At 48.9% G+C, this 25,304-nt stretch overlaps 2 protein-coding genes across 6 annotated transcripts in view; both read left to right on the top strand.

Annotated features, from left to right (window-relative positions):
* The first annotated feature begins 168 nt into the window (after positions 1–168).
* LOC106749202 (adenosine kinase 2) lies at positions 169–4,786 on the top strand. Of its 2 annotated transcripts, none has more exons than XM_014628406.1 (6): positions 169–362; positions 1,890–2,070; positions 2,720–2,927; positions 3,035–3,310; positions 4,011–4,419; positions 4,505–4,786. In XM_014628406.1, exons 2-6 carry the CDS (start codon positions 2,054–2,056, stop codon positions 4,630–4,632), a joined length of 1,038 nt encoding a protein of 345 aa, XP_014483892.1. In that variant the 5' UTR covers positions 169–362; positions 1,890–2,053; the 3' UTR covers positions 4,633–4,786. The 2 variants fall into 2 exon arrangements, with proteins under 2 accessions (XP_014483892.1, XP_014483891.1); XM_014628405.1 differs by having other exon boundaries at positions 169–756.
* Positions 4,787–6,108: 1,322 nt separating this feature from the next.
* The window catches only part of LOC106749270 (histone acetyltransferase KAT6B-like), a 26,244-nt gene continuing 7,048 nt past the window's right edge, over positions 6,109–25,304 (top strand). The window contains exons 1-4 of one of the 4 annotated variants that reach the window (XM_014628557.1): positions 6,109–7,165; positions 17,212–17,950; positions 21,939–22,399; positions 23,147–24,642. In XM_014628557.1, the coding sequence (XP_014484043.1) occupies positions 17,408–17,950; positions 21,939–22,399; positions 23,147–24,642 (2,500 nt within the window). In that variant the 5' untranslated portion in view covers positions 6,109–7,165; positions 17,212–17,407. Of the gene's footprint in view, positions 7,166–9,239; positions 9,286–13,492; positions 13,553–17,211; positions 17,951–21,938; positions 22,400–23,146; positions 24,643–25,304 lie in introns of those variants that run through there. The other 3 variants (XM_014628561.1, XM_014628559.1, XM_014628558.1) reach the window with 3 other exon arrangements.

Below are 25,304 nucleotides of genomic sequence, written 5' to 3'. Positions count from 1 at the left end.
TCCCCCCCCCCCCCCCGTTCCGTATGTGTGTGTGCGTTCACCACCGTTCCCCTCGCACGAAACCGCCTCTCAAACGAAAAACCATGTTTTCTTTCTCAGGAGAGAAGCGGCGCCGCTTCCCAGGCCTTTGTTGGGGAAAAGTCGTCCTCTCTTCTTGTATAGGGTGCGCCTAGGACAAAACTGCGAGTGATCGACATGTGCGCTGCGACGTGCGACTTAACATACATACACACGCACACGCCGAATCCCCCGCCTCTAAAAACCCGAGATAGGGCGGATTCTCTAGAGTCGCGCTCCATCTCTCGTTATGTGTGTGTGTGTGTCTCTCTCTCTCTTTCTCAGAGTTCAGCGGGAGCACGAAGGTATCGTAAAGAAACGAGTAATTTCCCCTTCGTCGCGCCACCCGTATCCCCGGCCGATCTTCCGGGACCTCGGTGATTCGAGATCTCGCGGGTAACGAACGCGGATCGCATCCCCCGACGTGCGTGCGTGCTCTCTCGTGCTGGTTCTCTCTCGCTCTTTTCGCGTCTTCCACGGGGGGTTGAAACCGCTACGGAGCCTCGCGGATATCCTCCCCGACGCTGCGATCGTACGAGATATTCTTGCTGATGTTGTGCCGTCGGTTTCTAATCGCCGCCTTCGCGGGTACCGCGGGACTCGAGTGTGCCTTACAACGTTGAGTATCTCCGAGCGATTTTTTCATTAGTAATTACCTCCGTACTTGACACCGTTCTCGGAATAGAAGCACGTGAGTAGGTAAGTAGGATTATAATCTCGCAGGTAAGAGAGAGAGAGCAGTCCGAGCTCTGTCGTGTGTCGTTCGATCGCGACGAGTTCGAATCACGCCGTAAGTAGATCCCCNTAGACCCCCCCCCCCCCCGTGCGTAAACGTGCGTTGCGGGATGTCGTTGCCTTGACGAGATAAAGCCGCCCGACGACTGAAAAGTTCAGTATGTGTAATCCAACAATAAAGATCTTGACTCCAGAGGAGCCCTTTCAATTATTTTACTTGGGTTCAGCGCAATTTATTAACGTCGCCTACGTTCTAATATGATCGATATCCATTTTGTTACATATACGTATATATATAATTAGTTAAAAATAACAATAGATGTACTGAAATGTAATGCGACGAAATATCAGCATATATATATATATATGAAATATCAGCACATATATATGTACTGATATTTCGTTACATTATACATTCCAGCAGAGCCATTCCGTAACATTTAATGACAGTGTCGGTCATCATTACGTGGTCGTTGCGCAGCTTTTTTCGTATATATTATCTATGCGTTGTGACAACGCATAGATAACGACATTGTCGTTAAAAATTACTTAATAGAGCTACATATAGAAAACTTAGGGACTCGTTTTTACAAGTTAATTGGTTCACGATTTAGCCGCTTTAGAATAGTTGGAATCATTGGAGTTGCTAAATTCGATCTGATAAATTTTTATTTTCTTAGTTTCGTTTTTCTAAACGTATCTTCGCGTTATTTTGAATATATGTGAGAAATGACGAAAGAACGGGGGTTATCTTGCGGAAAGAACGCGCGAATATGTGCGCGTGTGTGTTACGCGTCCGCCTGGAATGCGAATCGCGCTTGTTTACATGTGTTACAGGCAAGAATGATCTTCCCCAATAGAGACATTGAGTGTCGTAAATCGGGAATTACCCATGCAAGTGTCGTAAGACGGGAATTATCACACCCGAGCCGCCGCGTTTAGCTCGTAATCTTNTTTAAAGGCTTCTGCCCCCCCCCCCCCTCTCTCACTCTCTCTCTCTCTCTCTATATATCGTCGCTTGTTGATAAGCGTCAGCCGCTACGATGAACCGTAACGATAACATCGCTCGGAGGTTAAGTAGGCGGATATTTTTTTAGCGTGACTGCGTATAATCGAGTCGATGCCATTGGAGGAGATCATTCTCATTCCGGCGCAGCACAAAAGTCGCTTCACCAAGCGTTGTCATCGGTGGCGCGCCGTTGTAGCAGAGAATCCTTGGATACCTTCGCAGGTCGTGTGAGAACACTCATATCGCGCACAAATGGCAAAAGACTTACGGTAAGTAAGAGAGAGAAAGAGAGACATTTGGTCCGTGCGATTTCGTATTTTTTTCATGCTTTACTCGTGTGATTCGTCGTCGAACGTGTACCAGGGGACCTCCCATTTCGAGGTTATGTCGTAGGCGCCGTGTTCTCGAGGTTATGTGTACGCGTGATATGCATGCCGCAGAAGAACGATCGATCGAGATTCACCGCAGGAAATTAGCTTATCTTTTGCGAAAATAATGTGAAAATGATAGACGCTCGATGTGACGAGGCGATTTCTCTCTGAAATCGTGATCGCAACATCGACGACGCCACGTTCCGGCGATGAGACCGCGAAAGGACAGGTTATGTAATCGTCTCAGGGTCGATTCGCATCGACGCGGCTGAATTAAATTCAGTGCGATAATTTAAAAATATGTCGCGAACACACTCGATATTTTGTATTGCTAATTATCTCGTGCTCGTCCCGGTCGGGAGATATGTACAGAGTATGAGGAAAAACGAGGTCACAATTGTGCGCTCAATACGTTTCTTTCCCGTAATTCTGCCGGTTACGAATATTTCAGTTTTACAATTTACTATATTTTATAATTTTATTTTAATTTTAATCTGAATTTTGTATACTAGTAAGGTTCGTACTTATTGAAAACTTGCCATTTTAGGGAAGGACTGCTGTTGGGCATGGGGAATCCCCTGCTCGATATTTCAGCAACTGTAGATCATGAATTTTTAAAGAAATATGATCTGAAGTCCAACAATGCTATTCTGGCTGAGGACAAGCACAAACCTCTGTACGAGGAACTAATTGAACTGTACAAAGCTGACTTCATTGCAGGTGGATCCGTACAGAATACTATGAGAGTAGCACAAGTAAATTTCGCCCATATATTTCATTAAAATTAACAGATTAATGCTCTGCAGATAAGAGCAAAGTGTGTGTCGCACAATAGTAAACAATCGAAATTTGCATCTCGCAGTGGCTCCTGCAGAAACCAAATGTTGCCACTTACATGGGCTGTGTCGGCAGGGACAAGTATTCTAAGATTTTAGAGGACAAAGCAAACGTGGCGGGCTTGAACGTTCGGTATCAGTACGTGGACGAGGAACCAACCGGAACGTGCGCCGTTCTTATTACGGGGAAAGAACGCTCTCTGTGCGCTAATTTGGCAGCAGCGAATTGCTTCTCACATTCGCACATCGAAAAACCGGAGAACAAGCGTCTGATAGACGCCGCGAGGTACATTTATATATCGGTAAGTATAGAGAGGATGAAAGAGCTGAATTTCCAGTCTCGGTCGACGTCAATTTACTAGTAATAATATATACTTAATAAAAAGCTAATTTTTTTTTTTTTTTACCTCGATTCTTTCGACCTTTTGTATCAAGTCTGTATTTTACAGAAGCAATTGTAGGCATAGAAATATATAGAGCTGTATTTTCTCTTAATAATTTATACGAGTAGAGATTTCCTTTGATAATTATTACCCATAGTTATGCAAGAAAGGTGCAATCCTCATGGAGTACGTTTCAAGGAAAATAAAGATGAAGATTTGATGCATGATTTATAAAAAGTATAAATAGCGCTGAAGTTCTCCACAATCGTTCAAGAAGTCAAGTTATCAAGTCAGTTTTCTTTAAGGAAACTCGTTGACAAGCTCAAACCTTAAAAAAAAAAAATAGGTAAAAAAGATGCAACTAGTAAAAAAAATGGCATAATTAGTAAAAGATAAAAATTGTTTTTTATTAAATATTAATTGCCTTACAAGGCTTATATTTTCTTATTTTATATAGAAAGACATATAAGTCGGCTATTGGTTGCAAAAATCTAAAAAATCTATTTTGTGGGTTAGATCCTCTTTGCATAATTGTCTAATCGTTGTAATGTAAAAGCGAAAGATACAATTGCAAGATAAGAGTGTGCCACATTACAAAATCTCACACTCCCCGTTCCAGGGTTTCTTCTTGACGGTCAGTCCAGACTCCATACAAACGGTGGCGAAACATGCGCACGAGCACGACAAAATGTTCATGATGAATCTTAGCGCTCCGTTTCTGTGCGAGTACTTCCAAAAACCGATGTTAGCCGCCCTCCCTTACGTGGACATACTATTTGGCAACGAAACGGAGGCGGACACGTTCGCGAGGGTGAACGGCCTCGCGACGACGGACAGGAAGCAGGTCGCGCTCAAGATCTCGCAGATAGAGAAAATCAATGGCAAGAGGAAACGAATAGTCGTCATAACGCAAGGCTGCGAGGCGGTGCTCGTAGCCGAAGATGGCACGGTGACGGAATATCCCGTTATAAAACTGCCAGAAGAGAAGGTCGTGGATACCAATGGTGCTGGCGACGCTTTTGTTGGTGGTGAGCAGCAGCCGCGACTCTTTTCCTCGTTAACACGGCGAGAATCGTAGTAAGATTTTATTAACCGCGACAAAATCGTTTCCAGGCTTCCTCGCACAACTCGTACAGAGTAAAAGTATGGAGACCTGCATAAAGTGCGGCATTTGGGCGGCCACGGAGATCGTGCAGATGTCCGGGTGTACTTACGAGGGAAAGCCGAATTTCCAGTTTTGATCGACGTCAATTCACTAGCAATAATGTGTACTTAATAAAAGGCTTAATCTTTTTTTTTTTTACCTCGATCTTTTCGACCTTTTTGTATCAAGTCTGTGTATTTCACAGGAGCAACTGTAGGCATAGAAATACATAGAGCTATATTTTCTCTTAATAATTCATGTACATGTTCCCCTAGAAATTAATCGACGTTGAATCATATGTTAATTTATCGACGGATGAAAGAGAACGATTTGAATTCTGAACAATCTTTTTGAACTCTGCTGTTCGTGTCATTCGTATTCGATTGCTCCAGCGATTATTTTACAAACCAATCTCGGGGTCGAAGGGGTACATCGGAGAAGGAGTCGAGTTTTTCGCGATCGGCCGAAATTTTAATCGCATCGCGGTGATGCTAGCCGCTCGAGTGCATAAACTACGCAGAATTTACCGCACGCGCGCACTTACATTGTGGCGCGCTAATTTACATACTGTCGAGGGAAAATCAATACAATCACCGGGTATGTAGATATTACCGAGAATTTGCTGGTTAGCTTCGCGTACACGACCGCTGGCCGTATGATATCACGTAGCGGGAGTATATTCAATTATGCGAGACGCGGCACGCGTGCGCGGTGTGTATATACGGCGAATGCTGCGGAGTCCACCGAGCAGGATAGAGACATATCGAGCTGGTGGAAACGGACAGAGAGGAAGCGGGCAGAAGCAAGGATGGACGGCCGGCGTGTGAACGCGCGCGAGAGAGAGAGGGAGACGACAGTTCTTAAAAAAATCAATAATCTCATTACGAAATTGCGGAGGACATACCGCGCGTTTCGCATGCACTACGTTCACCGCGCGCCAGTGTCGTACGAAATTGAACCGGTATCTTTTTTTTATCGCACGCAATGTAGGTAAGACGAGTGTAATTTTCTGTCAAATCGTTCGAACAAACAACCGTTTACCAGTTTTTTTTTTTTTTTTTTTTTTCAAACAGTTCTTCACCTCTCTCTCTCTCTCACTCACTCACAAAGAGAACAACGATCGATCTGTTGAAACGACAGAACGTTTTTTATATTCGTACGTCTCGTATTCACTCAAGCGATTTTACATTTTAAGTAAAACAAACTTGCGTCTCTGCAGTGGTGGGCGGAAAGATCGTTACACTTTTTCGAGTAAGTTCGGGAACTCATCTCGCGTCCGACAAGAGAATCGTTCCCTTCTTATTCTTAAGACATACAATCTTCTCTTGGATACGAGCGAAAGTCATGAGAAAAAAGTTTCATGACCTTTTTGTCCGGCACTGTACCGTCTGAGGGAGACCGACGAGAGGAAAGGACGAGTGCAGAAAGTGCAGTTGGAGAGGGGAGGGAAATAGAAAAAATCGGTGGGGGGCCGGTGCTAATGGGGACGAATGTGTACGGTCCTGCCGACGACTCCTCGTTGACAAGGATCTCCCAGCTGCGCTGCGTGGCGTCCGTCTGCGGGGCGCAACTCGACGGCCCAATTGGGAGAGAGCGATTAAGCGAGCGCGCGGTCGGCCATAGTCTCTCGCGCCGGGCGAGCCGCGTGGATCGCCGTTGTGTCTTCTCGCGCGCGCGATCGGCCTCGTTCTTCGCTTTCTTCGCCGCGCCGCTCGGCGGATCGCCGTGCGGCGCGTACGCTCTCTCGCGCGCGCACACCATGTACAGGAGGTACTCGTGTATACGTGCGAGCATAAATTCGTATCTCGCGCGGCGTATCGCCACCGCGAGTACACACGCAATACTTATCATCGTGCGCACCCGTCATACGTACACACACGCGCGTTACCGTGCGCCGTATGCGGGTACGTATCCGTTCGCGGAACGATCCGGCCGCTTTTTTCCGGCATACGTCGGAAGCCAGCGGGGGCGCCCAATGAGAAGATTTGTTTTCGAGTCGTTCGCAAGAGTTAGGTCTTCTTATTGGACGCGTCTCGCCGGAAAGCGAGCGTACGAGTCCTTCTGCGGCGAGTGTACACGAATACGCGCACATATCGCGTAAAGAATGTGTATATATATATATGTCTGAAGTACATATATATATGCTTGCAATGCGCAGGGTGTATTATGTGCATACGCGACGTATGCGCGCACGTAACGCACACTCGCACCGGTACACATGCGCAGAACGGGCGAGCCAGCGGCGCGACGCACGTGTGACCGACCGAGAGAGAGAGCGCGTTAGTGTGTTAGTGAGGCGCAGACCGGGGCCGGGATTGGTCGAGGGGAACGCGTGCCGCCACGGCTATCTCGTGCTTCGTACTTCCGCCGCCGTGTGCCGGAGAGCGCGCGGCGAGTTGCGCAGTGCGCTCCCCACCGCGTGCGCGTAGTGTGTGTGTAACCCCCGCGCGCGCCGTGTCCGCCATCTTTGTCAAGTGGGTAACCTTTGTTGATTTGTGTGAAATGTGACGCCGTTGTCGCGCGAGATAATTGGTGATCGTGATTACGCGTTCCGTGTGTCGTTGATACCCGGTGATACGTGCCAACGTCGTACCAGTGGATTTACCTGTCGATGGGAGCGCTGCGACCAGGTAACGGGCCCCCACGGGCATCATCGCGGCTAGGCTCTGCGGTAAAAAACCACGCGAGGATCGGCCGTGCTCGTCGTGGCCCGACGCATACGGGGCCGGAGCGCCCGCGAGAGAGCGAACGGACGTGCGTGTGTGCGAGCGAGCGAGCGAGCGAGAGAACGAACGGCGGGCGGCCGAGAGCGTGAGAGAGAAAGAGCGCGCGGGAGGGAAAGGAAAGAGAGAGAGGAAAAAGAGACGGAGGATGTTCCTATACGTGGTGCAATAACGTTGACGGCGTAACGTTTCCTCGCCGTTTCTCCTTCACCAGGCGCATTCACACGGTCAGGTCGCGCGACGGTACAGGGGAGCCCAGCGGAGGAGCGCCACGAGGAGGCGCGTGTCCGCGACTCGACGACTCCGTCGTCGTCGCAAGTAGTTAAACGCTCGCACGGGCGAGCGGCGGAGGCCAGCGAAACGCTCGAGAAGCGGCCGTGTCTGCTGCCAAGATGGCTGCCCGTCGCTCGGGCCACGACGGTCTCGCTCGCCTCGTCGTCTCTCGCCCGCCTCGACGTGGATCGCGCACCGGCGACGGCGACGACGGGGAGTGTGCGCCCGGTGGACGCCTCGTTCCTCTTCATCGCGCCGTACGCTCGCCCGTTTCCCGAGCGGCGAAGTGCCGTCGGCGGCTCGCCATGTACGTTGGCGACGGCCGTCGCGCGCCCGCCGTGCCGCCGGATGCGTCGACGGCGCAACCGACGGCGAGGCTCTCGGGTCGCGCGACGTCGTCCGCGCGTCGATGCTCAATTATAGGGCGTTCACGGGCGCTCGCCGTGCTGCCCGCGCGAGAATATTCGCTCAAAATGGCTACCCGTCGGGATCGGCGGCCGCCGACGGCGACGATTGTGCGATCCACCGTGCGGTTATCAGCTCCGTCCCGACGACGATTTACCCATTGCGCGCCAAATTCGCCACTCGCCACGGCCGATCGATCGTTCGTTTACCCTCCCCTTTCTCTCTCTCTCTCCTCTCTACCGCCTGTCTGTGTCCGTCTCTCTTTCCCTCTGTTCATCTTTTTCCCTCTGTCCGCGTCACCTCGGAGTGACCGAGGCGAACGGACGAGCCCACCACAGCGACGCACGTTCCTCACGCGTGCACGCTTCGCCGAGCGACGGGCAAGCGGAGCAACAGCAGTTTTAGGGTCGTCCCGACAAACCGTTCCTCGGTAGCGACGGCGGCGGCGGCAGCTGCTCTCGCTCTCTCTCTCTCTTTCTCTCTCTCTCTCCGCTCTTCTCGCGTCCTCTCGTTCCGTCGGTCGGTTGGCTGGTCGGTCGGTCGCCGTCGCTCGCTCACTCACTCGCTCGCTCGCTCGCTCGCTCGTACAATCGTGCGTTCGCTCACTCGCTCGCTCACTCGTTCGAGCTGGGTGAGAGGGGCCCCGACAAACACGCGCAGCCGGCGGCCTCTCTTCGCCCTCGGCCCCATCGTCGTCTTTAACCGGACGAACGGCGGACAAATAGACGGACGTGTTCGTTCAGCCGGTATTTCATTTCGCCTAATAAGATAGCGAGCGGAGAAACGCGCGCTCACGCCGGTGTAGGAGAGCAAAAGCGCGCGCGGCCTGTCCAGCCACTCTCGTGGCCTCCTTCCTCCTCCTCTCCTCCTCGTCACTCTCTTTCTCATTGTCCTTTCCCGTCTTCGCAGTAGTCAATCCGTGACTCACGATCATCCGCCTCTACCTGTGTACGCGTCTCTCTCTCTCTCTCTCTCTCCAAGAGTCCCGATCATTTTTCTGCTCGGGAGTCTGGTGCCCCGGGTGCCTCAAAACGAAGCGTGACGGTCCCGTCGGATCAGCGCGAGAGATACTTCTCGAGGTTACCGTCGGGTATTCGGCGACATCGCCACGCGCCGAGGCCTCGTTCCTCGAACGTTTCGGCGAATACTACTCGTTGGTTCACACAACGCGATCAATCAGCTCGTCGGTCGTCGAGCGAAGTTTCATCTCACTGGGCTGCTCGAGGATTAACATGCGGATACAATTCCGCACCGGTTCGATTCACCAACGACGACACGGAAGATTCGGGAGAATACGGAGCACGGGGAAGCGCATCGCGCGCCGACTGTCACATTCCCTTCGCCACAAGGTCTGCTCTTTTTCGCTGAACCGACTGCACTAGTTTGTACCAGTCCTCTTCTTTCTTCCGGCAAGTCGTAGCCTCGGTACTCATAGCCGGATCTTATATTTAAGACCGTCTCAAGTTCATCTTCAGATGTTGTACGGCTCATCTCGTTAGCTGCGAAACGTCCGAAGACGGACTCAAGACGGTCTCATATTAGATCTGACTATGAATGACCGAAAATTAGTGTAATATACAACCTACGTTTTTAACCTATATCTATATTTTCATGATTTCTGTCACGTTAATTTTATTTATTGATTGTTCAGATTAAAAGGAAGCGTCCGGACATTTTTACAAGTGTAACAGTTGATTCTATCACGAGTACCATTTTAAGCGGGGTCTGTAATGAAAATTTAAGCTCTAAGCCTTAGGAAGCCAATCACAGTCGAATGTGATGAGAATAATCGACCGTGATTGGTCGATTTCTTAAGGTTTAGTGCTTAAATTTTCACCGTAGACCCCGTTTAACGCATCCTCTTTCATTCCCACGTACCGTAATATATTTTGACACGCGATTTCTCGCTTCTGATGTCATCGAACGAAAACAGCCAAAGTAATAAGGACACAGGGGCCTTAACTTGCGTAGGTCTCGTGTTTAGTTCTACAAGTGTAGTCGGGCGAAAAAGAGCGGGCCTACATGTGACGTCGGGGACCGCGCGCCGTTTACTTTCCCGTGTCGAGATTTAAATGGATACGGAGCGAAAGTGCGTGATCGATCGATCGAAGCGAGCGAGCGAGCGAGCGAACGGAGCATCTTTCGATCCCGTGTTGTCACATCGTGCAACGAAAATATTGTCGTTCCGGTGAGCGTGCCGTGTGACGTTTGAGGTGTTTCCGCGTTGTTACTTCACTCGAGACGCCCGGCTCGCTCTGTTTGGAGCGGCGAACATCAAACGTCATCCCTCGCGGTCTCGCCGGTGTAATCTCTTTTCGCGGGCTGAAAAAACCGAGCGCCCCACCGTCAATGGAGTGATGAAGTCGCGGCTCGCGTAGTAAAGACGCGAGTACTATGGTATCTCTCTCTCTCTTTCTTTCTTATTGAAGCCCACGATAAAACGGCGACGATAAACGAGCGGGCCGTTTCATTGACGTTTCGCACGCGCAACACGCGACACGACAGCGAGGACGAGAAGGATGATCGTTTCTCTCTCGGCTTGACACGCGTTTTTAACCCCTCTGCACTCTGGCCTCTCGCTGTCCGCTGTGATTGAAAGCTTTCCGATTCTTCGGCCGCCTTTCCGCTCTCTTCTAGATTACGCCTTAATCTCCGGAGTTTAAAGCCCAGTGCGCCAAATAAACAGAAGCGAGAGACCCCGGTTACGGACGGCTTCCAGAGGAAGAAGCTCGTCCGTCTCGTTCTAAAAGGCAGATTAGCGCTAATCGGCGCTGCTATGATCAATCTCGGCTGAATCAACAGCNTTTTTTTTTTTTTTTTTTTTTTTGATAGTTCAGTCCTTCTGGGAGGTTTTTTTTTTTAACAGTCTCGTCTTAAAGCAGACGGAGCAACAAGGTTGAGATAATTGAGGCGGGCGCTAATCGACGTCGGCGGCGCAGCCTCGCAGGAGCGAACTCTCGCGAGGGGAATGCGTCGCCGAATTGATTGCGTCACGTCGCGTCATTCTTCCGGTGATAATTATAAGGATCGCATAACTGCTCTGCAGTTTCTTCTCTTTTGTTTTCAATAGCATCATTCGGCGGTCGAGCGTAAAGTGTCTCGCAAACTCGCGTAATGCATATGTAGAAGGAAATTATCCAAGCATATGTCTAATATAGGAAACATTCTTTTCCGCATAGGTCATCATTGGTTGACTTTCTTATGCATATGCAGAAGGTGATAATGCGAGTTTATCGGGGTAAGCCTTAAGAAACCACGCACCGGTTCGTGCGACCGTAAAAGATGAACCCAGAACGAGTACGGACGAACGTGTGCGAACGATGAAATAGTCAAACACGTTTTCTTTGACGTACCGACACGAGATCGAGTTCCCTGATATTCGTTTCTGATGCTCGTACGCTTTGTCTGGATTTAACCCTCCGTTAGTCGCAATATCCAATATAGATTCAGGCACTATACGGTCTCAAGATTGAACCCGTCCTTCTTATTGTTTTTTTCCTTGTTCCCTTTATTCTTCACTGTTTTTTATGTACTTCAACTTTATGTACTTTATGTGTTTTATTTACTTTTATATACTTCCTGGGCCTGGTTTGTTATCCAAGCGCTGCTGAAAGAGAAATTGTTTCAAGAAGCGGAGGAAAATAATGGGAAAATTAACATATCTGTGAGATACATTGTGACTCACGGGTGAGAAATGTTACGGAAGGTTAAAGCCTTACGTACAATAGAACATATATTAGAAATAAGAATAAATGTTAAGTATTGGGAATAGGAATTAGGAATTATTTTCACACAACGGCTGTGACACAATTTCTATATTTATATCTCATATTTTATTCTTTTCCATTGTGCATTATGTTTAATCGCGCTATTCCTAATTCTTATTCTCAATGTTTATTCCGAGGCCGATATTCATAATCTTATCTTACATGTAAGACCGTCTTGAGTTCATCTTCAGATTCTACATGACTCATTTCACTGACTACGAAGCATCTGAAGACGAATCTCGAATACAAGATCTCACTAGGAATATCGGCTCTAATATATTTCTATTGTGACACAGATCCTAAGGTGGAAATGCACGTGATTCCGCACGTGTGTTCCCGTAACAAGCCAATTCCCGATTGCCGCGTTTTCAAGACTCGTGAAACTTCATTTCCTCTCGCCTTCTCTCGCCTCGAAGATTATTATCTTCTCAGTATTCGCTAATGGCGCGGGACAACGGTTATTGGATCGTCGCAGCATTTGCACATGACCGTTGGGAAAAATTTCCGAAAATCTGCGCAGCTTTGGTGGGAAGTCGCGTCCTCTATGATGGAGGTGTGGACGCTCGCTTTTTAGACTAGGACGAGCACGTGGTGCGAAAACACGCACCACCGCTACACACGGTGGCCGAGGGTTTAGAAGCCGGTTTAACTGGGCGCTTCGCAGTTTCTTTTTTCCTGCCTTCTTCGCTGGCATTCTCAAGGCGCCGGCATATTTATTATCACACTGGCCTAGGTCAACTCGTATCACAGGAACATCTCCGCCGTTTATTCTCGCGTAATCGATCTTCCCTCTCCCGCTGCTCACGCGGGCCCATGTCGAGAAGTGTTTCCGTGTCCGAGACATTCTCACGTACGCGTTTGTGGTGTTCTTCCTTCTTAACGGCAAAGTGTAATTCGCCCTGTGTGTGTGCTCCGCGTTGTGAAACAAACTGGAGGACCTGATCTTTAATTCTCGTGATAATCACGTGATCACGGAGAATATTCTATCGCTAAGAAAAGCGATTTACTCGGTTTACTTTTCTTCCTTTATAAGTAAGAATCGTCCTCGACAAAGAATATTTTTTCTTGATAATAATCTTAACCCTTTGCACTCGAGAGCTCCGGAGCGGAGCCATTTAAAATTTGTCTTCAAACTCTTCAAACTCAAATGCAAATAGCAAGAGCGGAATATCCTATACACAATAGTTTTTACGATTTGTCTTTGTCCTTATGTTATGAACTGAAAGTTATTTGCATTGTCTCCGTAGCGGAATCCTCGAGTGCAAAGGGTTAAAATATACTCATCATAAATTTGGGTAAAGTTCGGCTAAAGAAAAGAATTCGTTCTCTTTTCGAAAATATTCTAAACCTTATGAAGAGAAAAAGTTAATCGCTCAATTTTTGAATAAGCAAACCAGAGCTTGTTTTAATTTAATATTCTCGATTAAAATTTAATTGGGATTCAGAATATATTCGAGTAAATTTTATGCTCACACAGAGGAAAAGGAATTAATTCCATATAATACAACTGAAATTTAGTTACCAGACTATGAGAGCTACTTCTTTTTTTCCGTGCATAATTGAAATATATGTGGCATATTTGCAGGTATACTAATTTACTTAAAACAAGTAGTGTTTGCTTCGAATACAATATATATTTTTCCATGTGGAGACGCAATCTGCTGCTTTCCGCGTGTTCTTTCTTTCGTCATTTCCGTGTTTGAAAGATGCACAGGTAGAAAGAACGCAAAGACCGGATGTCATGTCCGGAAAAAATGGCGACATGCTCCCTGTCTTTGTCTGCTCCCTGTTAACAGTGCGAATCGCGACCGACCAACCGACCTCTGGGCGACGACGATCGAACTTTCTCGTAAGTTCCGCACCTTACCTGAGAATTACGCTCTTCGTGTGATCCGTGCACGTGAAATAAACGTGTACACGTTGCCATCGGGAGCGTTTAGGCCACGCGGCGGCCTCCGATGCCGCGCATTGTTTCTCACGCTTCGACCGCGATGGCAGTTGCGCGCGCAAGGGGAGAAAGAGAGAGAGAGAGAGAGAGAGTAAAACAAAAGCCAGCCGGTTTTTCGCCTTGCATATCTCCGCCGGTTCTTCTCGGTCGAGTCGCGATTTTTCTCGGCCAAAGTTCAGCGGTTAATCGTGGATTTTGCCAACGTTGTTCGGATCTCGAGAGCAAACCTTGATTAACACGTTGAACTTTTCCACGGAACACGATACGCGTGCTTCCTTGTGAGAAATCGCAAGACCGCTGTTGCATTAAATATATAAAGGATTCGTTATTATGTTGAATAATCGGAGATATTTGTATGTTGATTTACAAGTCTTTTCCGCAGAATATTTGAGAATACTGTTCGCATCGACGCTTGCGTCGATGGGAAAATCAAGGAATAAATTCAACCCTATGAAAGTCAACACAGAATCTTACCCGTGCGAACAGTTTCTTTAACACGTTGACTGCCAACTACGAGATATCTCGTAGGTTGTTTACTTGCCCAACTACGAGTTATCTCGTCGCTTCATTACTTGATTAAATCAAATTGGTTTCTTAGACCAGAATCGTAAAAAGTTCCGTGGCAGTCAACGTGTTAATATAATATATAAATGTCACAATTCAATCGTTAAACGTCCAACTCTCCTCTCAGTAATACATTAAAGGTGGGTATACAATGAACGAACACGAACGTGTAATATATTCGCGTCTAGAAACGCCCAAGCGTGCACGAACTTTTGATATACTATTTTATGAGCAAAAACGTTCGGACTCGTTACGGCGTCACACATTTCCCAAATTGTAACAACGAAAGTCTGCACTCGCTGTTCGTTCCTTGTTCGTTCGCTCAGTGCATACTCAGCTTTGATACTCCAAAGCCCGGTTGCACCTGACTCTGATTAAGCTAAGCGACGGTTAACTCTTACCGAGTCATCAACTGAAATCTCTGTTGCAGGAGAAATTAGGTAAAAGAAGAATTTTGAAATTTCAGTTGCAATCCTGTAAATTGTCGCTTAGCTTAATCGGAGTTCGGTTCAGACTTAAGTCCGATCTTATATTCAGGACCGTCTTAAGTTCATCTTCAGTTGCTGTATGGCTCATTTCCTCGACTACGAAACATCTGAAGATGAATTTAACCTTCTAATAACGAAGCGGTCTTCTAATAACGAAGTCAGATTGAGCCCACAGCTTCGTTTATTTCACAACGCGCGCGCTTTGTCTCTCTTCTTAAGGAACGTATCGTATCCATTATTTCTTTCACTCGTTTCGCAAATCGATTACACGAGAAATGAACAAAACAGAGCATGAGTGAGTAGTCTGACCGTTCACTTTCCTGGATGCGTTGAAAGTCCACTCGAGTGTCGAGAATCTTAAACATAAGATCCGACTACGAATATCGCTTTAGGCTTCGTCGTGGAATAAAATAACGCTGGGAAAAGACTTCGGGAGTCTACCTGATCGGTGCCGGTGTACGAATCCCCGATTAACGGTTCGACGACGGCCTGTCGTAAGAGCTCGCGCGCGCAAGTGACGATCCGTTACGACATTTCGCCACGAGTAGACATTCTACTTCGCAAGTTCAAAGATCCACGGATGGGAGCTCGGATGAGGAGGAGATCCGTCTCTCTCCGGCGTGTGGCTCCTCTCGGCCAGACCAATCGATACGTGCCATTCTTATTCCCCGCCGTGTATCTCTAAATCGCGTGCGTCGTCTACGCAGCCGACTTAATAAGCCGCGCGCACAGCCCGTGAGTCGTTTCGCGTTGCGCAATACACCGCTGTCGGGCACGGTGATTTTAAATATTTGCCCCTTGCTTGCGCCTGTATGTATGCACGCACGCGTAACGAGCACGTGTGCGCGGTATCGCGCGCAAGAGAAAGTTCATCGCTCACCGGGGAAAACTGGACGATCGTTTACTGCCGAGTCGAAAATCGCGTGACCTGAGCGTAAGAATCGAATAGTTCTGTTTGTGTGTGTGTCCGTGTTGTAACGTGTGCGTCGTGCGAGCGGTGAACAAAGACGCGGGCGAATAAATCCGGGACCTCTCTCGAGAAAGAGGGGGCATGAATTGGCGGCGCGCGAGTTCTCGGATCCCGTCGCCACGGGCACGCGAGGATGATCGCTTAGCCGTGATAATGGTGGCCGCGAGAATCGAAGAGCAGCGGGACACACGAATAGCGTCGAGAATAATTTTGTAAAATTCATCTCTCTCTCTTTCTCGTGCGAAGCCGAACGGGAGGAATGATTACTCGGGCGGATTATGAAATCGAGCTCGTTGCCTCGAGGCGCTTCACAATTGGCGCCGCGACGTGTCCGCCGACTGGTCGCCGTTCAACTCGCGGGAAATTCTATTTCACCGGCAAGCTCACGCGTGTAACTGGCCGATCGCAGCCTCTTGAATTTTATCGCGCGCACACTCCTCGTCATGTTCTCACGCGTAGGATGGACATCGGGTCTCTCTCGAAATTTCTTGGAATGAAATTCTCCACTTGAACGTTGAAGAGCGACGGCCGCGTCGAGCGATTTTTCATTTGTATAGAACGAATCCTCCATTCGGAATCGAGTCGAGGGAATCCGATGTCCTTCACTGTCGCAGCGACACAAACTCGCTTTGATCGCTTTGAATTTTTTCCTTTTTTTTTCCGTTGAAATATTCACTCGTACGGGGCAAGAATGCGCTCTGAGCTCCGGTGAAACATTGCGTATTCTGCTTGTGGCAGTATTTTCACCGTCGCTTCGAGCGAATTTTCACCGGTTTTCAGTGCGATTTCACTCCGTGAAACTACTGAAATATAGAGTTTGTCGGTCGTACTTTCCGAATAATCTTGTCATCTTTTTATCTCGCCTCTTCCATCATGCGTCAGATACAAGCCTGCTTTATTTCAAGTACAATACACGGGAGAAAATTAGTATCAATTCAAAATTCATATTCTCACGTATATAAGCAAGAATGTATAATCTTATATGCTTAGATAAAACTTATTTATATAAAGAAATCCCATATAATTTCATTAAAAAAATCACATTCGTGTTATTCAAGAATAATTTTCACAAATTGAGAGGGAAAAACATTGAACGGGAGGAACAGTATTTTCAAACCGATACTTAGCTCGAAGATATCGCTCTTTCTATCCGATATTCAATTCACGAAAATGATTCTTTAATAACAAGAATGCGATATTTTTTAGCAGAGCTGCATGGAATTCCTTCATGCGGGAGCAATTTTTTCTCTCCGTGTAAGATCAATAATGGCTGCTTATTCGTGAGAAAACAAGTGTTGATACTGATTGATTTCCGCGTGCGACTCCGTGGAAAGCGCAGGCAGGAACGGTAGCGGGTAATTCGATCGACACCGCGCGCAACGCAACAATAACAATAGTCGCGAGAGCCCGTAAATGTCAGATATTATCTGGCTTATATCGAAGGGAGATCGCTTAACCCGGCGGGGAGCGGCATCGAAACTCGTAGGAATCGACTCCCACGCACGACCTCTGCAACCCCCCGTGTCTTCTGCTTTCAGGGTCAGCGCAATAGCCGGCGCGCGGAGGAGGAGAGGAAGAAGAAGCTCTCGAAGCCGAGCTTCGCAAGAGAAGCAGGATGTGAACGTCGCGCGTCGGCGAACGTGACGTCGTTTACCCCGGTGAAGAGGAGGAGGCCACTAGCCGTGACTTCGTCGACGCGTCGTCCGCGCCTCGGCCGCCGAGGACGGGGACGCGATGGGCGAGCAGGACACGGCCGACACTTGGTCGGCCTGGTTTTTAGACGCGATACGGAAGATACGCAGTCAGAAGCAACGGCCGAGCGTGGAGCGGATATGCCACGCGATACGGCAGCACCACAATTACCACGAGGAGGAGATCGCCGAACACTTGGAGGTGGCCGTAAAGCGCGGCGCCGTGCTCAAGATCTTCAACAAGGGACAGTCTTCGTACAAGGACCCGGGCGGCCTGCAGTCGAGGCCGCTCAAAGTCAACAAGGCTGTGGACCTCAGCAAGGTCATAGGCAAGGCTGTGCGCGAGCTCGGTGAGCGCGAGGGCTCCTCTCTCAAGAGTATCGAGAAGTACATCCGGCAGAGTCACACCGTCGATGAGGAGGCCGACGGCGACCTCAGGGTCGCTCTCAGGCTGTCCGCCAAGCGCGCGGTCGACCGGGGACTCGTGCTGCAGGAGGGAAGACTGTTCCGGCAGTCCGACCGGCCGCCGTACCTCAAGAAGTACAACGACAGCGCTCATTCGCCGCCGGAACCGACCGTGATCAAGGTGAGTCACCGCGATGACTCACTACTCCCTGGGAAAATGTGCGCGCCGCTTTTTGGCCGCTTTCTCTCTCGATGTCGAGGAAGAAAGAGAACGATTGATTATCCCGGGGAAAAAATCGTTCAATATTTTCATACATAAGCAAGAATATTACTATCTTTTCAGGAGGCTTGAATGGATTGAATTTGAATCGATGCAAGGTATCACTCGAACTCAGTTTAAGACTAAAAATCTTCCAAGAATGTTGGAATGTTCTTGCTCATATATCTGTTCTTGAAACTTTGAAGACTTTCTTTTCTTTTCCGTGTAGAGGAGTCTCCGGCGGAATCGCTGGGAATTTCAATACCGGGACTACCGCTGGAGCTCTTTGCACTGAAAGAAATCAGACGCTCTAGTAAATATTTGCCAAGGAGTAATCGTTTTATTCGGATGAAGTGCACGGAGAAAAGAATTAGTATTAAATCAAGAGTAGATATATATAAACAAGATTATTATAATCTTCTCAGGAGATTTTTAATTTTGATTTGATCGAGTTTGTATTGATACAAGTATTATGATTATTTGCGTTCAATTCAAGACTAAAGATCCTCCGAGAATATTATAATATTCTTGCTTATACATGAGAATTTCTACCTTGACTTAAGACTAACTTTCTTCTGGAGAAAATATTTCAATAAAAATGACTACGAAAGTTCACGCATTCGAATGACATTTATCTGGCCCAAGATTAAAACAACTCCAATAGCCCTTGGCAAATATTTACCCGAACGCATCACCTTTTCCTCTCAGTGCGCTCACACCGGTGGTGAGATTGAGCGGGGAGGGTTCGCTGAGATTCGCCCGATTAAAGTGTCATCAGCGTCGGTGGAGACGTTCGCTCGGGAAGGCGGTGAATGTAAGCTCGTAAGAGTCCGGCTCTCACGTGTCGTCTCGCGTTTTCCGCCTCGCCGTCGGCGCTCGCCGGTTGGCGTCCTCTTCTCACGACCTTGAACCCGCCGGGGAACGTGCCGCGCGTAGACCGAACAGATGGCGCGAACGAGTGCAAAAGAGTGCGAAATTAATTTGTCGAGAAATATTCCCCGGTACCGTCGCCGTCACCTTGTGCGCGCGTCGTTCCGCCGGTCACGCGTCGTTGCTCGAGCTTTCAAGTCGGGAAATATCGCGCGCAGTAGTGGTGCCCAGCGAGCCTGGGGAACGTCGGTTGTGTGGCGGTCGTTGGAGTGGGATGACGACGGGCGGAGGGAGAAGGTCGGGACGATGGGCTATCTGGTCGGCCGACTTCCGGCGACTCGTTTGTACATCGCTTCTCTCTTATTGATCCTCCTCCTACTCCACCGCGGAATCGCTGTCTTTCCGCCCGTGCGTCCGCGACTAGCGCGAAAAATCGAGGCAACGCGCCGACGCGCGACCGCCAATCGTCCCGTTCGTAGCGCATCAGGTGGTACCCCGACACCCAGCCGGCGAACGATGCTCCACACACACACATTTTCCCCGCCGACATCGGTACCGTCCATTTTCCCGCGCTTTTTCCCGAACGACCTAGCTCGTTACCCGCTATTAATCGCGAAGAGCTAGCGCGGATCGATCATCACCACCGTCGTCGCACCACCTCCACCACCGACGCGCCGGTTTGACGGGAACCCAACCATTTTGAAAATAACATAGGCAAGTGCGTTGCAGCGGCGGTCGATTGCAACGTTCGCGACAAGCCGGCGAGCCGCCTTCAAGCCGCCGGCTTTCACGGCCGGAAATGAAGCCGTCACGTTAACGCGGATTAAATGCCCACCACGAGGCGGAGAAGTACTATGCGGACCTTTAACTAACCCGGTGAAGCGGAATCCCGCCCGTTGGAGGATCGCTCGCTACGCTGTAGAAATTATCCGAAGATCGGCTGCGCCGAACGCTCATGTTGCGCAATAATGTTGAAGAAGTTGAAGACAAGACTCGGCGCAAATGAGTTGCGCTGCGGACGTCTGTCTCTGCTTATCTGACTTGAAATGAGGAAAAAAACCCCGTAAGAGTCATCGAAGATCCGATATAGTCGAACTAGTTAAACTTCCAGGTAGGATCTCGCACGGTTAGCGGTCGAAAATTCGAAGTCGTAACTGCGATCCGTTCGGAATCCCGATGAGTAGTCGTTGCCTCGCGATCGAGTGATTTTAGCGCGACTCGTTGTATCGGCTGTGTGTACTCGCGGCTTATAACGATATCGGGCAATTCCGCTCGAAGTCACGGTGACTTGTTCCCTCTCGAACTGTTGCGGCCCTCGCAACTTCCAGGCGGAATGAAATTAACGGGTAATGTTGGCGCATTCACGGGTACACGCGCGATACTGCGAGCCGACCAATCGCGCAACAGGTCGCTGTCGGCGCGAGAAACGGAGGCAAATCGCGCGCATATCTTTGTGCTTTCTCTTTGAAATTTAACATCCTCCATCGTGTTCGAATGTGAGGCACAGTGTTAGTTGCACTACATGGCCCATACTTGGTATACTTTGTTACGATATACCAGGTGGGACAGTAGTAGTTATTATGTATGTATGATTATTACTTGAACATATTTTCTATGTTAACGACTATAGAGAGGTAGAAGAAAGTTTACAGAAGGCTCGAGAATAAAAGTACATGGACGCATTTTTATCGTTTTAATTTTTAACTACGAATATCACATTTTTCCGTCCTTCTCGAGGAACATTTCATAGTTTCGTTCAGCACAAATTTCATTATCTTTCTTCAAGCTGAAGTGACCAGACCTCGCTTCAGAATCGATATTGCTGCTTGTGTGTAGATTAGTATACTTTTAACATATGCGCGATATGAAATTTTTATCTCGGCAATTTCCACGGTGTCTCATTGTTCTGTCGGGAGGCGGCGTTTCTTCGGAATTATCGTTACCGTTGCTGGGGCATCGTCGGCGTTCCCACCCGCGCTCACTTAATAACATGCACCCCTCGGACGCGTATAAGTGCAACACCGCACCTAACCGGCGTTGCTGCCTTACCGCGCCGAAATGAATAATTACGTTCTGCGCTCGTTCGCCTTTTGTGCACGCGATACGTAACAGTAGATGGTATCGAATGGCCGATACGCAGGGATCGACACAGCCGGCGTCAAGGCTCCTCGAACGGCTTACGATGTAGCTTACTTTGCAATTATTGTAGTATTCGTTCTTGAGGCGGAAAGAGAAAGGAGAGGATTGCCGGGCCGGACGTCAGTTTCCTTCATCATCTTCGCACTAGTCATTCATATTGTTTTATATCATACAGAGTGAAGCAATAACTATCACTATCTTCCATATCTTTGAAAAATCAAAGTATTTCTTCAGCGATTCGATTTGAAGATAAAAAGAGTTTATATTTACAGAAGATACAAACAAACATCGCACATTTATCATAAATCCTTTACAACTTCAGGCATTACGAGTTGAAATTCGCTGCCCTCAGCCATTGAAACCTCTCATTGTCATCCTTCAAACTAGACATTTTCAATCATTATCTTTATTTACAATGCATTGGTAAATAATCATCATCCGCATCTCATCTTCTTAGTTTCTCATTATGACTAGATTTTTGCAAACTGTTCTCTTTATTTTCCTTTTCCCCAACGACGATTGTCTGTACATTCGTATCTACATGCCGTACATCTTATGTTATATTGTATCATTCCTTGCTTTTACAAGATTTATGCTAGAGCATAATAAAGCCGATTCTCCGCATCCTATTCCAAGGTATTCGAAGATGAGATCATCGTTATCAATACACAATATCTGTTAGATAAGTTTTTTTCTTCCTCTCCCGTTTCAAAGATATTCAAGGTAACAATAATTGCTCCTTCACTTTGCATACTATAAATATTCCGCCTTTAGATCACATAAGCCCCAATAATAGCTCTTACACACGATACTATGCTGTATCAAACTATACTATTTTCTCGTCATGGAAACTAGAAAGAGAGAGAGAGATACTTAATTGGACGTCGCTTATCTCCCGCAGCTGCCGGCGCCGCTGCCGATCTGCCGGGAGTGCCTTGGCACTACGGTGGCCGGTAACAACAACAACAACAAGCGCAACTCGAACGAGAAGCTGAGCAGGTGTAGCGTCTGTGGTGCCGCCCTGCACAACTCATGCGCGCCGCCGGAACTCTCGGTGCTTGTCGACCGGGGGATAACCTGGTCCTGCGACGACTGCTCGCCGACTTGCTCCGGCTGTCAGCTGGAGCAGGAGTCGCAGAATTATCTGGTCAAGTGCGCCGGCTGCATCAAGTGTTACCATCCCACCTGTCTCGACTCCAGCCTTGACAAGAAGAACCGGGCGCCCTGGAGATGTCGGCATTGCCTAACGGCACACACACCGGTCGGCAAGGACGACGGTAAGAAGAACAGGGCGCAGGATTCGGCCGACGACGACACGACGAACAGCGCGAGGAAGAGGCTGAAATTGCGGGAGAATCGAAAGTGAGTGTGAAAGAGAGGAGGAAAAAGAGCGCGTATACTTGACATGGATAGGAAATAGACTAATATTAAAATACGGTCGTCTCTTTCTAACGTTTTAACGTAACGGACAAGTCGAATGTTGGAAGTTGGCTCGGAAATCATCTTCCGTAAATTCTTCTCCAAGCGATCGAACATGTGAGAGCCTTGATATTGTTTCGTTTGGTTCAATAACCTTTTAACAGAATCGCCGATGGTGCCATTTTGGCTCTGTTGACTTTTGAAATTGCTATAAATCCTAGAAATTTTCCTATCGGTTAATAGTTCCCTCAGACTTTCTATCAGCGTGAACATAATTTCAAATAATGCTAATAATATCAAAGTGACTCTTCGGTAAATAGCCGAGAATAAAAATAGGAGCGAAATTGGCACCACCCATGCTCGGCGGTCCCAGCGTTCGATCAACATAATCGTGATGGTGGGTTTCCACATGAGAGAAACATTCTTTCCTTATGATATTCTCCTAAGATTCTAAAAGAATAGTTTTGAAGGGGAAATGGCAAAGGGTGTCGAAATAAAGAATGTCTCGGGCCTCAAAGGGGTGAACATTGTTGATGAACGAAGCGTTCTTCTAAAATCGAGATAAATGAAATGCGTATTCCGTCGGAGAGAATTAGTAGCCGACAAAGCAATGCATTATTCCGCGTGAACGAGCACGCGACGACGTCGGACGAGCTAACGCACGTGACCCGGTGATGTTTTCTCTTCCAGATCGATGGTATCCAGAAAATGCTTGGCGAATGCGTATCCCGGCAAGAGAGGCAATGCGGGAGTGGCACAGGTGGACAGCAGCTCGGACGGTAATGCGGGTGTTGTCTCCCCTCGTCAACCACCTTTGATTTCCTCTCCTTTACCACAACCCCCCACCCCACTCGCAGGCCAGGGTAGGCTGCTCGAGGAAAAGAACGACAGGATCTCCAAGGAGAAGCAAAAGTTTTTTAGATTGAGCGCGTTTAACGCCGAGCACAGTAAATTGAAGCGGGTGGGGGGCGGTGATAAATCGAGACCCTCGCGGAACGTTAGCGCTAGGTCGACCCGGGGTGCCGTGAGTCCGAAAAAGCATGGAACGCCGCGAGTGTCTAGCAGCAGCAGCGCCGGCGATAGCAGCAGCAGCAGCAGCAGTAGCGAGGCCGGTAACAGCAGCGAGAGCTCGGACGGCAGTGACAGTAGCGACGATGACGACGAGGACGATGATGATGAGGAGGAGGGCAATAGCTCGAGCGAGAGCAGCGGCGAGTCCTGCTCGTCGTCGGACGATGCGCAACGAATCGAGTCACCCAAGACGAAAGTGCCGTTCGCCTGCGACCTGAGCGAGGACAAGCCGTGGGGCTTCGCCGCCGCCGCCGCTAAGCTCAATGCAGAGTCGCCTTTCTTCAGCAATATCACCAACACCTTCGGCGCCCCGTTACCCAAGCTCGACGTCAGCGACACGCCGACTTTCGGCCTGCACATACAGCCCGCGGCGGACGGTAAGAAGAAGAAACCGGAGCGCCAGTCGGCCGGCGGGCTCGCCGACAACAAGGTGAAGCCTGGAAGCGGCCAGCTGAGGAGCCTCTTCGACGGCTTGAGCCACTTTTTTTCAGCGCCCAGCAGAGCGAGATCGGCGGGTGTGCCGGCGCCGAATTACGCGCCGGACAGGAGGAAAAGGCCTAACGCCGAGGAGGCCGAGCCGAAGACTAACAACCGGGTCTCCTCGCGGACCGCTGGCAACCAGCGGAGCAAACCGGACGACTCGCCGAGTAAGTCGAAGGAGCGGAAAAAGAGCAGCAGCGAGGCCGAGGGTGTGACGAGAGTACCGAAGCCCGGTATCTTCGTGCCGTCCGACGAGAGTCTGTACAGCTCGCTGAACGAGAAGCTGCCGAGATTGACGCCGTCCGGTCTGGTGAAGACCGCGGTGAACAGTAAGAGGCACGAGCACGAGAGGAGAAGGCTGATGAAAGACGACGCGTCGTCGCTCGTCAAGTGCGCGGGCCCCTCGTCGCCGTCATCCTCATCGTCATCGAGACACGAGCAGCAGCAACAGTCGCGAAAGAAGTCGGACGCGACGCGCCACCCTGTGCCCGCGTCGCCCGTTGCGAAATCCGGCCTCAGCTCTGACTCCGTCAAATCAAATCCCAATCCAAAGTCCAATCCACGAGCCTGTACTAGCGCCACCACCACCAACACCACCACGACACCCCGCGCGACACCCTGCTCCACCAGGAAGGGTAAGAGTCTACCCCACCCGTTCACAAGTCCTAACCTCGATGATGCACTCCAAATCAAAGAAAAAAAAAATGGATCTCCTTCTAATCTAATCCTCGCTCACGACCACGTGGATGTGTTGGCGGTGTGGTGTGATGTATGGTATGATTTGTGTGTACACGTGCGTGTGAAGGCCGTTTAACGTCTTCCAAGACAACGTGATTGTTCCGCTCTCGAACATGCCAGGGGGAGGAGATAATCCCGCCCGGGGAGCTTTTGCGCGAACGTTGTTGTTCTCTTTCGTCGTCGAGAGCGAGAGACGACGATGAAATTATCCGACCGATCGAGTCGCGAACAATCAGGTTCCTTGACGAAGACGTTTATCCGCTACATGGTGTAAAACCAATGGTAATACGAATGTACATTCGACGAATACGCAATCGCAGCAAATTACACGGAGATGATGTATACGTGGGAGGCGATTGCGGGGGTGGGCGGGGGACGACGCGCGCATTCGGCGCGGCGATTGATGCCCCGGGTGGGGGGTACGGGAGGAGAAGGAGGGATTATTTTCATTTGTTTTACACTGTGAATACTGTGGTTATTGCATGTTGTTAATCATGTTATTACTTGGCTCTGGCATTTTGTTTCCTTTAATCCACGCTACATGTACATCTCGTGGGAG

Source organism: Dinoponera quadriceps, unplaced genomic scaffold (genome assembly GCF_001313825.1).
Source record: "Dinoponera quadriceps isolate SergipeBrazil2010 unplaced genomic scaffold, ASM131382v1 scaffold2952, whole genome shotgun sequence".
NCBI classification, from domain to species: Eukaryota; Metazoa; Arthropoda; class Insecta; order Hymenoptera; family Formicidae; genus Dinoponera; species Dinoponera quadriceps.
Note: the sequence above shows the minus strand (reverse complement) of the source record. Positions and strands in the feature narration are given on the sequence as shown.